General features: G+C 39.0%; 1 protein-coding gene across 15 annotated transcripts in view; it reads left to right on the top strand.

Annotated features, from left to right (window-relative positions):
• The window catches only part of TENM2 (teneurin transmembrane protein 2), a 1,545,179-nt gene that overhangs the window by 413,721 nt on the left and 1,116,614 nt on the right, over window positions 1-14,844 (top strand). For all 15 annotated transcript variants that reach the window (XM_072145937.1, XM_072145941.1, XM_072145939.1 and 12 more), the window contains one exon: window positions 1,561-1,836. In XM_072145937.1, the coding sequence (XP_072002038.1) occupies window positions 1,611-1,836 (226 nt within the window). In that variant the 5' untranslated portion in view covers window positions 1,561-1,610. The remainder of the gene's footprint in view (window positions 1-1,560; window positions 1,837-14,844) is intronic.

Below are 14,844 nucleotides of genomic sequence, written 5' to 3'. Positions count from 1 at the left end.
GCAAATTAACAGCTCATCTATGACTCAGTCTTTGGCTCATTTGTTAATCTAACTTACTATTCCTGCGGCAAAAAGCAAACTTGATACAAAGGATTTTATTGATTAAAATCACAACCTCCATAATGTGCCAGAAAGTTCATGTGTGTAGTTCAGCCTTTGCTAAAAATATTCCTTTCTACTGCTAACAAGACTATAATTAGTCTTTTATTATAGGAGCTTTTTGGGTGAAATTTTCTCAACAATTAATTATGTGGATTATCAGTCTTGTACCCATATTCATCTATCAAAAAACAAGTGACCCCTGATGCCTGTGCCATTGCTTAGCACAAATATTAACAAACACTACATTTTTATATACTAATCCTGTTCTGGATAAGCTTTTCCCTGGCAATTTCCCCCCTAAGTGCACAATGGGTGTCACCGTTGGTAAAAATGAGATAAAAAAACACTCAAGGGGCAGCACATAACTCAAAGAAATTATAAACATGACTGTTCCCCAAAAGGTGGCTGTTCTCCTGGCTAGATTATACTAAGCACAAAACTACTGTAATCATTTGTCAAGACTGGGAGGACTTCTACAGGCTCACACGTACGCAAGATTCTGGATGGCCTCGTCGTGGTGCAAATTTCTGGGAAAAAAGTATCCTAAGAATGGGTGCTGGAGTGTCTCTGGTGCTGTAGGGACTCAAAGTCCATTTTTAAGAGTTATTGGATACAACTGTGCCTGTGACTAAGTGTCTATAGACTTGAAAAAAGTAGTCAGAGGCACAATTTTATCCAATAAATCTGACAAACAGACTTTGAGTTTCTGTATCCTTTTGTGGAAGACAGTGCCACTAGACACTCCAACAACCATTCCTTGGATACTTTTTTCCATGCATTGATCAGCACCCTAAGTTTATACAGTACAGTTAACAAAGCACTGTTTTGAAGTAAAGCTGTATCATTTCTGCAGGTTGGCTTGTATTATTCAATTGAAAAAACAAAATTTTTAATCGACAGTTAAGTCTTCGATGCCATGTTAAATATTAGTCATGTGACTCAATTGGTTAAAAGAGGTGACACCATCCTCATATCCCTAATAGACGAAAACATGTAAAAAATACCATATTTATCGCATAAAATAATCCTAAAAAAAATATTAATTAATAATTTATCACTAAATGTTTAAAAATCTTTACTCATGTTTTTTTTTCATACAGTCCCCAAAACCATAAAAAAATATTAATTATTATTTTTGCCACAAAATGATTCTAGAAAAAAGAAAACTTATAATACCTATAATAGAAAAATAAAACTTTTGACTTTTAATAATGTGGGGATAATCCGACGTTACATTGATATCCACAGTATAGAGGATACCCTGAATGTTTAAGTCCCCACAAATCACAAGAATGAAGGTCCACTTCGATACAAAGTTTCTTCTCTGTATAAGGTCTATTTTGATCCGCTTAATGGATGTACAATGGGATGTATGAAGCTATTTAAAACCAATTATAAATCTTTATAACAAAGCTAAAACTTTTCTTTAATTATGTCATTCTCCTAATTTTACTTTAGACTGAAAAGAAGTTTTAAACATTCATTAAAACTGAACTGCTGAAGACAAAATGGATATAAAAGATCGAAGACATAGATCTTTGACTAGAGGTCGCTGTGGAAAAGAATGTCGATATACCAGCTCATCGTTGGATAGTGAGAACTGCAGAGTGCCTACTCAGAAGTCATACAGTTCCAGCGAAACATTAAAGGCTTATGATCATGAAAACAGAATGCATTATGGGAACCGTGTTTCTGACCTAGTTCACAGAGAGTCAGATGAGTTTCCAAGGCAAGGTATGTCTGTTTTACTGTAAAGGTGGCTGACCTTTCTGTCCATTTATCACAGTTTTCATAAATGGATGTAACAAATTGTGTGTGCTACTTGTTACTGTTACATTCTATTTGCACCCATAATGAAAACTGTACTGCTTCAGGGAGACATTTCCTAAAAATGTTATATTTTTCTGCTGTACAAGTGTGTTTTCTGCGACTGGTTTGACAATACGAAACACATGTGTAAGTCAAAGCAGAGCTTATGGAGATGGTACTTACGATAAAATAGAATACAACTTTATTGATCTCCTGGGGGGGGGGGAAACTCTTTTGTACATAGTGTTTCAACAATTGTTACACAGTTAGAGACTTGCTTAACATTACAGATACATAAATATACTTTGAGAGGCACATTCTTACATGTTGCTAGTACGGTACGAAAATATGCCAGTCACAATAACAAATAGAAACAAGCTAGACAGACAATCATAGTTGCTACTATAGTAGGGGTGCCGATGCGGCACTAACAATATTTTGGTGAAATGGTGTTTTGCTGATGTTGGTTTGGCAGAAGAGACTTTGCCCGTAGCTCCACTTTTACCAAGTACTGACGTTGAAGCTGCTCGAAGCTGGCTACTACTGGAGCCTTGGTACTGTGTGTCTCCTGACCTGTGGTAAGGCGCTGGTTGTGATCACTTGCATTTCAGGTTCTCTGATAAAGTCATAACTGGTGCTCTGATAAAGTCACAACTGGTGCTCTTCGCTGCCAGGTTCAAGTTCCGGTGCTCTATTGCAACCAGTTGTGCGACATGGAGCTCCTACTGCTCATCAAAGGCTTATTGATGGGGGGGGATAGGGTGAGAGTGCTAATTTGGTGCTGCAGAATATTATCCTTGGCTCCCGTAAAAGAGTAACCATCATGTCAGATGATTTTTTTATATTGTATGTGGCGAGTGCTGTGAACAATTTTATAAAATACTTCATTAAGAACTTTTCTTTAGTTTGTAAAGAAACAGACTGCAATGTGGCCGTTAGTTACGATGTCACTATGGCAAATCTGTCTGCCAGATTGGAGATAGATCTCTCTCTCCTGTTTGTTACACAGCTGTAATTGTTAACCTTTCCTGCTTTCTCCCTGGTTGTAGTATTCTATGAGCATTTTCAAAAATCGAGCTGAACGGGGTTAATTTTACGATCTCAGAGCTGTTTAACCAAACAGAGGGAGATTAGATGTGACTTCATGGTGCCTCCATAGACACACACTGTACAGGCTGGAATACAAATCTTTATGGGAGGAGTAGCTTGATTTTTTTTTTTTTACAAACTAAGCAGAATTTGTTAATGAAGTATATTTGAAAAATGTTCACCACTTTCTCCCTCACACAAAATAAAATATCATCTCAATTCACGGTTACACTTTAAGACAAGGAGCATATTTTATGAAGCCAGCTATGGTTACAGATTAGAGAATACATCAATATTATTTAATTAAACTGTATGTTTGATTAGAGAGTAGTTGTCTGGTGGAAATCTCACTTATAAGTTGCAGGAGAAATAACCCCGCTTAGCAGATAATTACAACATTCTTTAAATAGATTATTATTAGGATAAGAAAAAGTAATGCACACAGAAAAAATATATGGAATGAAAGATTATTGTAGCCAGCTAAGAAAACTAGACCAGCTTCAGAGTTAAACCTGAGCCATATGCTTAATATGCATATGGATAATATTAGAAGCAGGATTATATAGTAATTGATGGGCAGGATAAGAAGCATAAAAATTGTATGAAATGAGAAACTACTGTATATAATAATATGCATTACCAGTAAAAGTAAATGCATATTTCTATAATTAGAGTCTATGGAGATGGCAGGATGGAAATCTAGTAAATAAGATAATAACCAACTTCCCTTTAGCAAAGAGACTTATAAACTCAGGTTCATATTTTTCAGCTTTGTTGTGTCCTAGTTGCTGAGTTCAGAAAATATAAAGATTTTATTTTGCAATGAGCAAAATGAAAATGGAAAAAACAACGTTTTTTTACAATGTCATAAAGAAATTATTTTAATAATATTAATCATTTAAAAAAATGAAATATTGTTGAGCATAGCTATTCATTAAATAGTAGGGTATTCATTTTTTTAGTCAGAATTTTTATATTAAAAATAACCCTAATATATCTAAGGTCTAGCACTGCCTATTCATATTGATTTTAGCGAAACATTTGTATAAGTGATGAGTGGATCCGAATCGCAAGAATTAGCTCTTTGGAAAATATTTTGTAATAGTCCAGGCACGGACTTCAGCAAAATTAGTGTTAGAGTTTGGCCCAACGCACATCAGTGACTCCAATCATGGGTGTTATTTCTTACATGCCACAGGTAAAGCCACCACCAGCATGTAATTAACTATAATGACATCATTGGGAGCAACAAGATCCCAGGTAAAATGGTGGCACCCAATTACATGCTGCAGACGGCTTTGCATGTAAAGGATAACACTCCTAATCGGTTAATGAACAGACCCATTTTAAAAGCCACTGGAGTGCTTGCTGGCAACATTTTAAGGGTTAACACTAGATTTGGAAAAACACACTGGACATCAATCCCCCCCCCCCCCCCGAGTCTACTCACCATTAGTCCTTATAGTTGCTGTTTATGTAGATCTTTCTGCAGTCATAACCATGAAAAGCTGCATACATTTATTGGGTAATGAGACCTGTTATTATCTAGTCAGTAATAGAATGACTATACGTTGTGCAATGTGTGTCCTCATATAAATAGGCTCCGGAACATATAGAAGAAAAAAGCAGATGTGTATGTGAACAAAATATCTTTATTAAAGAAACAGGCACAGATTAAAAACAATTAAAAGACCCTATCTGGGTATACAATCAAAAAACTCCCCAAGTCCTAACGTTGTACTAACTCCAAGTAGAGGCAATGTATTAAGCTGGGCAGGCAAACAGGTAGAAAATAAATATACACATAAACCAGTGTGATTTGAATGTGTGACTCAAATAGAGGGATCTGCAGCCCAACGTGCTAAGTATAGATGCAGTAAGATGGATTACATTACAGTAAGAGAAAGACCTGGGGAGAGTGGGTGGCCCCACGCATATCGCCCGTCTCGTGGGGATTTCATCAGAGTATTTGATTGTATACAGACATAAATAAAAAAATATCCGGGAAAGATGGAAAATGTAACATACAAAATATGGAGGAGCCACTAATACGGCATACTCCCATATACACCACAAAGTCACAAAGTCAAAGATATAAAATTAGTACTCTACTCCTTATACTGTTTGTCAAATGGCGAGAGCCTCTCACCACCTCTTCATGGACTGGAAATAAAAGATATCCCCGACTCCTTGCATCACCGATCGTCCTCCTTTAGTGGGTTGAAACACAATCCTCGTCTCTTTACCGTGTCGGCGGTGTGTTCCTAATCCTACATCAGGAGATATGTGAAAGGATAGTGTAGATTGCCAGGTTCAAAAGGGAAATAGTATTTATTATATATACTCACACATTCCAATTTTAAAAGTGCGCATATAGTAAAAGCATAAGACGCCTTGCCCGACCCAGGTTTGGCCTATTCAGGCTTCTTCCGGGGCATGGTGTTTGGTGTCATTTCCGGTGTTTTTATACAAAAATCACATACACCGACACAAAAGAGGGATCTGCAGCCCAACGTGCTAAGTATAGATGCAGTAAGATGGATTACATTACCGTAAGAGAAAGACCTGGGGAGAGTGGGTGGCCCCACGCGTATCGCTCGTCTTGGGGGATTTCGTCAGGGGATTTGATTGTATACCCGGATAGGGTCTTTTAATTGTTTTTAATCTGTGTCTGTTTCTTTAATAAAGATTTTTTTGTTCACATACACATCTGCTTTTTTCTTCTATATGTTCTAGATTTTACTAGATGTGTCTACCATTCTTAGTGTGAATACTCTTTACCCTACTTTTTGTTTGTTTCATAACAAGTGAATGCTCCGTGCATTGAACTGGACCACAATTGCTCCCTTCTCATCTAGCTAAAAACTGTAGCATGCTCCTAGTTGAATACTTCAGCTGCCACTCAAAATATAAGGGAGGGACAGGCAGGCAGGGTCCTTCACTGTACAAGGAATCAGTAGGGCATGAATAGGGCATGTGAAGTTGTATAGCCCCACGTGAGCATTGATACGCAAGGTACATGGGTACACAAATATCTATGCACACACTTTAAGAGAAAGGGAGACAGAGCCTGCGCCTTATGGAAGCTGAAGTAGGAGCTATTTAGTGTGACTTTGCCAAGCAAGGCAGCTGTAGGTTACCTTGTTGCAGTGGATACATCCAGCACATTCCACATGCAAAACTGAATTATCATGATACTACTTTTCGTCCCATAAGTTTATTTTTCATGGCAGCATCTGATCTGATCATTAGCCCTTTACCATAACCACATTGACGTATTATAGTTTCTGAAGAGTAGTGTCCATAGGGTGACCCCTCTTCATTAGGAGGTTGTGTTTGCTGAATATTACAGCAAACACCCACAGCTAATACCCAAGTATTAATCCTTCAAATGCCGCCGGCGTCGTTAAAAGACGGCAGCACATGAGCCCCCTTTCCCTAGAAGTGATTTAAATGTAAAAATCACAAACATGTTGGGTATCGCCGCGTCTCAATATGCCATATCTATCAAACTATAAAAGCGGTTATTCTTGGCCGTGAACCACATAACAGAAAATGTTTAAAACTCTACTTTTACTCTATTTTACATCACCTAAAAATGTAATATAAAGTGATCAAAAGGCAGCACAGTCCTCAAAATGATAGCAATGAAAATGTCTGCTCATCTTGCAAAAAATAACACCTTACACATCTTGACACCGAAGTATAAAAAAGTTATTAGGGTCAGAAGATGGCGAAACACATTATTTTTCGTACACATTCTTTTCATTTTTTTAAATGTATTAAAACCGTGATTGAACCAAACTAAAGAATATCATTATATCATATTGTATACGGCATGGAATAAGAGAAGTAAATTTGTTACGCAGAAAATAAACCCTCACACAGCTCTGTATACAGAAAAATTAAAAAATTTTGATTTTGTTAAAGTTCTCACACTATATTGTTAAGCTTGCTGCCCATCAACTCCTCCAACTCTGTTCTGTAGGTTTACTCAGTTTTTTACTATTTAATATATACCGTATATACTCGAGTATAAGACGACCCGAGTATAAGCTGAGACCCCTAATTTTACCACCAAAAACTGGGATACTGCCCCCAGTAGTATACAGCACTGCCCAGCTTGCCCCAAGTAGTATACAGCACTGCCCAGCTTGCCCCCAGTAGTATACAGCACTGCCCAGCTTGCTCCCAGTAGTATACAGCACTACCCAGCTTGCCCCCAGTAGTATACAGCACTGCCCAGCTTGCCCCCAGTAGTATACAGCACTACCCAGCTTGCCCCCAGTAGTATACAGCACTGCCCAGCTTGCCCCCAGTAGTATACAGCACTGCCCAGCTTGCCCCCAGTAGTATACAGCACTGCCCAGCTTGCCCCCAGTTGTATACAGCACTGCTCAGCTTGCCCCCAGTTGTATACAGCACTGCCCAGCCTGCCCCCAGTTGTATATAGCACTGCCCAGCCTGCCCCCAGTTGTATATAGCACTGCCCAGCCTGCCCCCAGTAGAATACAGCCCAGCCCAGCATTAAAAAAAAAAAAAAACTTATATACTCACCCTCCGGTGGCCCCGATCTGCAGCGCTGCTCCCGCGATGTCCGCGTGGGTCCTCTTCTGGCTTCCGCGCCCGTCCGCTGTACATTGCGCCCGGACTTACACCATATAAGGACATTTCATGCACATACTTGCCTCCTCTCTACAGTATCATACAGGAAACTGCACAAATCCGCCTCCCTCTGTCCCCTTTGAGCTGCTCCCATTGTGCAGAGAGGGGTTTATGTTGCAACTGCTCTGATTTCTGTTATCACCGCTGCATTAGTAGTGCAGAACTGTCCAGGACAGGGACAATAATAGTAGGGACCTACTTTGGGTTCACGGTTTGGTTCCAGTTTGTCCCCTATAGTATCAGCAGTGCCCTTAGACATGTTGCACTGAGGAGACCTGGTGGATTCTGTATGGAGCTTAGATACTAGTTACAAGTAGATGCATTGTGCCAGAGGTTCCACCTCTCACACATATGGGGTCTAATAAGGGTGAAGTGAGATAACAGCTGGCACAGAGTAAGGTGTCATAGGCTCCTTGCCTAGTTTCTGCAAAGAGAAGTCATGAGGCCAGCTGGCAAAGGGTCCACTGTACAAGTACCATGCCCAATATAACACTTCTGCGCATGATAGTCTAGAAAAGGAAAACCACAGGACAGACAGCGCAACCAGCAGAGGGAGCTGTACACAAGTTCAAAGATTCATTGCACAGTAAGGGAGCACCATTTTCAATAAATGTTGATAAATTGAAAAATATTACAATGAAGTAAATATTATAACATGGTGGCATAAACCTTTTTAAAGATTCCTCCAGTGTAAAAGGTTGGCAGGAGAAACTGCAGAACAGTTCTGTAGTGTCACTGATTTACAGTAGAGAAAGCCTTCTGCATTCTACTGCATCCAATATATTTGGGTGTTGAAAAAGCTAATCAACATGGAATACTCCCTCTGGTCAGATATCAATAACCTACGCCTAGAAAATCCCTTTAATACTTATGTATAAAATTTTCTAAATATATAAGATGGCTATATATAAGGTAAATGTTATACATTCTTGCAATAATTTTTTCCTTACATGTATTCTTCCAGCATGAGTCATTTATCTCTTACAGAGTATTAAATACAGAATCTGGCCTCTATGCAAGAGAATTTTATTTTATTCATTATTTCTTAGAAAATTGCAAATGAACTATAATTGATCCAGCTGTGTCCTTTTGATTGTGGATTTGCTGTAAAATGAGGTTTATACCAATAAATTACTGTTTCACAGGGAAAGTTTTGGTAGATTTAAATACAGCAGTTGTTTTAGTCAATACCATTTATATATTACACTTGAATGCTCCTAGAATAAGACTATTTGTGCGAAAATGTATATAGCTTGATCTAAATTATTATCCTAGCAGAATTTTTTTCTAGCAGAAAAGCTCCCCTGTTGGCAAATGGGATACAGTATATGATTAATAGAACAAGGCTACATTATGCCATCTCCATATCCAGCTCCACTGTACAAGTAGAGAGAAACCACATGTACTAATGAGAGGCAGCTCACAGAGGTTGCCATGTAATGTTAGCATGGGTAGCTCTGGTCATAGACTGCTTGTATGTGGCTTTCTATGAATCATGGGGGCATGGTAGAAGCATGTCATATTTATGAAATTGGTAAAGGATAGAAATGTCTATGATGCTCTACTAACTACTAGGGAGGGGAAATGTTGTTACCACCTTGCCTTGATAGAAAGAACTTCAATAACTAGTTGGGAAATGAGGACAGGCTTCTTTGGGATTGATAGTACCTTCTGTAAATTAGGCAAAACTAGGCAAAGCTACTGTATAACTAATGAGTGGGATTCTGTAACCAATGGGTAAGATAGACGCATGTAGTCCTGATACACTAATTAACCCTAGTTAGATAATAAAATTAACTATTCTTCATGTAGAGTTTGCCATTAAAGGTCACTGTTGAAGGTATGTGGATAACTACAGACCATGTATACATCACCAGAGAATCTAGAAATATGCAGTTGGTAGTTTGTCCCTTTTAGAATAGATACACTGGTTTGGCTTTTATGCCACATCATGTCAGTAGACTCAAGTCATGCTTGATGTTAAGGGGGTTTCCTTAAAGGGTCATCAATTTAGCATTTTTACATCATAGCACACAATATTAAATGGGCACCTAAGCATACAATTTGTTATGCAGAAAACAAGCCATCAAGTAGCTCTGTATCAACCTAAGTCCTTACTTACCTGCCAACCCTGCGCTAAACCACAGGTGACAACTGGGTGGAGGTTCCCACCCTGGTTACATGCACAGAACAGACAGACAAACAAAAAAGACAAAACAGGCCAAAGAGTGGGATCAGGCAAACCAAAAACCGAATGTCTGCAAGGTACAAATCATAAGGCAGTAGAAATGTCAAATGATGAAAGCAAAGGTCCAAATCACAGCAAAACCACAGGGAAGCATACAGGTAACCAAAAGCCAGGACACTTATAGGTACTGAATGAAGTCAAAGGGGATTTTAAATTGAGTGCATGGATCCCGCCTCAGCACCAGAAAGGTTCGGCCATCCATCACTCCAAGTGACAACTGTCACTAAACCCCGGTGATGTGCAGCTAGATGTCAATTACTCAGAGAAAACACCTAGATGAGGTACTCAGGAGAGCTCAAACAACTGAACTATATCCTGCAGAAGTCCTGGCTGTTTTCTGTGATCAGAAAAATGAATATGGTGGGTAGCAAAAACACTTAGTAATTTATTCATAAAATGTAACACCTACAACTTTTAAACAAATCATTTGGATTATTTTTCTATTCCATAGTGTATGTAATAGCGACTACTAAAAGTGTCCAACTTTTCAGAAATGTAGATCATCCTAAGCAAAAGACAAACTACAGTAAGCTTCAATCCACTTCAATGACTCTTTTTCCATTTCATAGATTTATTTTATCTACCGACTCATTCGCGTTATGTTTGTTCATAGTGTGTTTGTATTTAATGCTATTGGTATCTGTTGCTCCTTTATCTATTCCTGTATCTATCATCCAGTATTCTCTGCTCTTTGCCATTTGCGACCATTTTATAGAAGAAACATAAATGTTATACATAGGTGTTGTCACAAGTCAGCTTTTAAAACCACAAAGATGCCTTCTTCACTACTGACAATTTTACATTTTATAGGTAGCACATAAAAATTATACATAGATGTTATTCGGAAATAACCTCTATGGAAGTTACAAAAACATCTACATCATGGATCAGTTTTATTGTTGTCCAGTACTAAGAGGATCAGTCTTAAAGAATACTACAGTCTACTTTTTTATGTTTCTTCCATGTTTTTATTTGAAAAAGCTTTACTATTGTGCCTCATTCCTTTAGTAAAATCAGCAGATAAAAGAGAAAGGAACAACCTCAAGAGCTATTTGCGGAATACTTTGATGGGGGACATAGGGTACCCTGCTGCTCTTTTCTGAATTGATTAAAGGGAAATCATCACCATGATTTACCTACAATTATTATCTGCTAAGTTATATAGCCACTCACAGCTCTGTTTCTTAAGGGTATCTTCCAAGGCAAAACTTCACTTGATGCAAATGAGGCTGAAGTGTATTTGGTTCCTTTTATGCAGTCAGCAGGCTATTTGGACCCATTTTTTTAGACTTAGGAACTTTTTGTATATCAGATTATCATAGTGGTTTAGGCTGTTTGACAAATGGGGCAGATTTGAGACTTTCTGGTGAAAAGATGTAAATGTTGCAACTGATTCCTAAGTAATTATGCCCAAATTTTACTTCATAAATGATACATTTCACCTCACATGCAAAATCTTGCTGGACCCAGGAGTTGTGTTAAAGGGTAAGGATAAGAGAAGGTCCTGAGCGGTGGCCGCACAACAGGGTTGTTTTTGCTGTGGAGCTGGAGCCATAAAGTGCTTTGCTAATGCCCTCAAATCACTTCAGCCTAATTTGCATATTTCTACCCTGATGTTGTCAAGCATCTAAACATCTTCCAGATCGAGATCCAGTGTGGTGGCATCATCCAGAAAATCAACGTTGAAGTGTGATGTTAACCGGTTGTATAAAGTCAGGGAGGTGGAGAGTTTAACACTGAATTCAAGCTCTCCATGGTTCTGAATGTCCCCTTCACTGTAATAGATGGTCCTGCAACCAGAGATGTCACTAAAAAGATCTCCAGAGGTTCGGTGCAAGATGCCAATAACAGGGAAGAAGGCATTCAGAGGCAGGCAGAGATTTAATTCAGTGATAGTCTCCCCTTCCTTGACTTTATGCAATCAATTTACATTTCACTTCAAAGTTGATGTTTTTGGATGATGGTACCACATTGGTCGATAGCAGATTTGCAAGAAAAGACCTCAATGGGCGCTGCCTCAAATATTCTTAGTATTACCAGCAAAATGGGAGTGCAGTTAAAATTATTCTTTATTAATGTTCACTTTTAAAATACGAAAGCCTACACACATTAAGTGTATATGACATAACACATTACAAGTTTACATAAAACACATGCTTTTCCAAGCAATTAAATACCTGTGGGGTTAGTAGTATCCTCACTACAATACTTCCTCCACTCTCAAAGGGTATCAGAGGGGATAGAGTGCGGTCTCCTTAACAGCTTGTAACAAAAGCCAATCTATCGTACAGGTAGGCATGCAATGTGATGTTCAAGCCGTTAAAGAGATGGCACTCTATCCCTTCTGATACCCCCTACTGGGCACCACAGTTTTTTGCCTCTGAGACAAATTGTGTTGAAATGCATCAGAGAAGGGAGGTACGAATGAACAAAAAGGGACAGTTTATTTGGGGGCCGCCCTTGTTAGGATGGGGGCTATTATGGGTTTTTAGGGCTAATGTCTGGACATTTGCACCTAGCTTTCCCCCAATAGATGGGCAAGGGACCCACTGAGTCCTTTAGTTGTGGGATATGGTTCTTTCTGCCACTCCATATATGGGTAAGACCTATATTTACATTATAAATATCCAATATACTGTGGACATTTGGAAATGAGAGTGGAGGATGGAACCATTTAGGGCCGTTAAAGAAACATTATCTGGAATGTGTAAAACTTCTAGACAACATACTGGTAGTGGTTTATTAGGTCAATTTCTAATGACAGCTTTCCTTTAAAGGGAACCTGTTATCATTGGATAAGAAGCCACTACCAGTATGTTGTCAAGCAGCTGAGCAGATTCTAATTTGTGTTTCTTCCATAACCTCCGATAAAGCTATCTAACACTGCTGCGGAGTACAATGTAAAAGCTGGACCGCTCTCAAAGCTGTCTGGTGTATTCATGAGGGGAGGTCTGAGGCGCTGCCTTTTCCACAGAACGCCCACTTGCTCCATAGGCCAGCAGTGACTGCCGCAGTCACCGCACCTAACCCCACTCACAATCCCTCCCCCTCATGAATACACCGGACAGCTTTGAGAGTGATACAGTGTTTACATTGTACTCCGCAGCAGTGTTAGATATCTTTATCGGAGGTTTCTGATAATGCTATCCTTCTAACACTGCAATCCTTCTCAAGTTGTGCTTAGTACACAACTTTAAAAAAAAGCCTTTCCTCTTTGGTTTATGTGGCCTCGGGGGTGTAAAGTAGCGATAAATTAACCTTGGATAGGTCATTGATGTACCCCAAGGGGTGTAAAATGGACATATTAGAAATGGCGCTGATCCAAAATATTTCCAAAACGGTGTCTGTTGTGCACCATTTTTATTTTCCCAATAAACAAAGACTATGCATTTCACACTTCAAGTTGAGTGCTTCTTCAGGTCTGTGTATACTCTGGAGCTGAGATAAAATCAGGTTGTCAACAACCTATCCTAGGTTCATGATGTCAATCACATGGGAGGTGGTGTTCAAAGGCAGGGAGAGCTTGACTTCAGTGTTAAAATCTACACCTCCCTAACTTTATATAACCAAATAACATCACACTTCAAAGTTGATTTTCTGGATGATGCCAGTATATGTTTGTAGTTGAACATAGTACAACACTGTCATAGAAACAAACATATATTCTTTATATATACAAACATTTCTTCACATTGATCCACATTCCCGCTCACCAAGCACTAACACATTGGGGCACATTTACTAAGGGTCCGCAGCCGCGAATCCGTCGGGTTTTTCCCGAATATTTCCTCTTTGCGCTGTATTTCACGGAATTGTGGCGCACGCGATCGATTTTTGGCGCCGACTTTCGCGCGACAGAAATCGGGGGGCGTGGCCACCGGACAACCCGAAGGATTCGGAAAAAACGCAGAATTTAAAAAGCCATTTGTGTCGCAAGATCAAGCACTCACATACACCAGAAAAAAGCAGGTGAACTCCAGCGGACCTCGGTGCAGCAGCGACACCTGGTGAATATCGGCGCACGGACCTTAGTGAATCCCAGCAGAACCCGAATCGGCGTCGGACACCGTCTTACTCATAACCTAGGTTATGAGTAAGACGGTGTCCGTCGAAACGCGTTAACCCATTTCTTCCCGTGTTTGTGATATTTTTTAACAATAAAGAAAGATATTTTTTGCATCGTACCCAAGTGATGGTCTCCGTGCTGTGCCGGTCTACTACCATTTTCTTCCTTCATATAAATATTAGTATTGTGCTGATTATTTTGATTGATTCAAATGGTGTCAGACGCTTTTCCTACAGCATTTAAAGAGTTAACGTCTGCGATCTGTGCCAGCACTGATTCTGGGCACTACTGGTTTGAGCCAAATTGAACCCGGTTAGGGTTCATTCAGCACTGCTTGTGTATTTTCACTCCATCCCAACCCTCAACAAAAGGGAAAACAATGGTTTTCAATTAACAATTGTACTTTGAAATAGAATTACGATTGCTTTTTTTTGTACTTTTGCTGATTTTTTTTTTATATCTTTTAGAACCAATATCTAATTAAAATGTCCATCTGGTGACAATTCTTTACCAATGACTCGAATTTCTTCATCTTGCTAACAAAATCGTCATTGAGATTACAAAGTCTATTGAAAATCATTTTATTAAGGCAATTTCATCTCCAGGCGCTCAGTAAATGCTACACATATTTGTCATTCACCATATTTTGTTTTCATTTTGTGCAGCATATGCTTGTTTCTGAAGCAATTTTGAAAACTGTAAAAGATGATACGCACTCTCTTGATGCTCTTCTTTAGGGAGCACATTTTTATCCAGATTGTTTGATCTGTTTAGATCGTTGAGTGTGATTTTGCTATTTAAACCCACAAGTCATTGAAAAGTGTATCAGAATATTTCAGTTTTCCATCTTTCTATCGGGACTTTT

Source organism: Engystomops pustulosus, chromosome 4 (assembly GCF_040894005.1).
Source record: "Engystomops pustulosus chromosome 4, aEngPut4.maternal, whole genome shotgun sequence".
Taxonomy (NCBI): domain Eukaryota; kingdom Metazoa; phylum Chordata; class Amphibia; order Anura; family Leptodactylidae; genus Engystomops; species Engystomops pustulosus.
The sequence above is the reverse complement of the archived record's forward strand: the minus strand, read 5'-3'. Positions and strand labels throughout refer to the sequence as shown.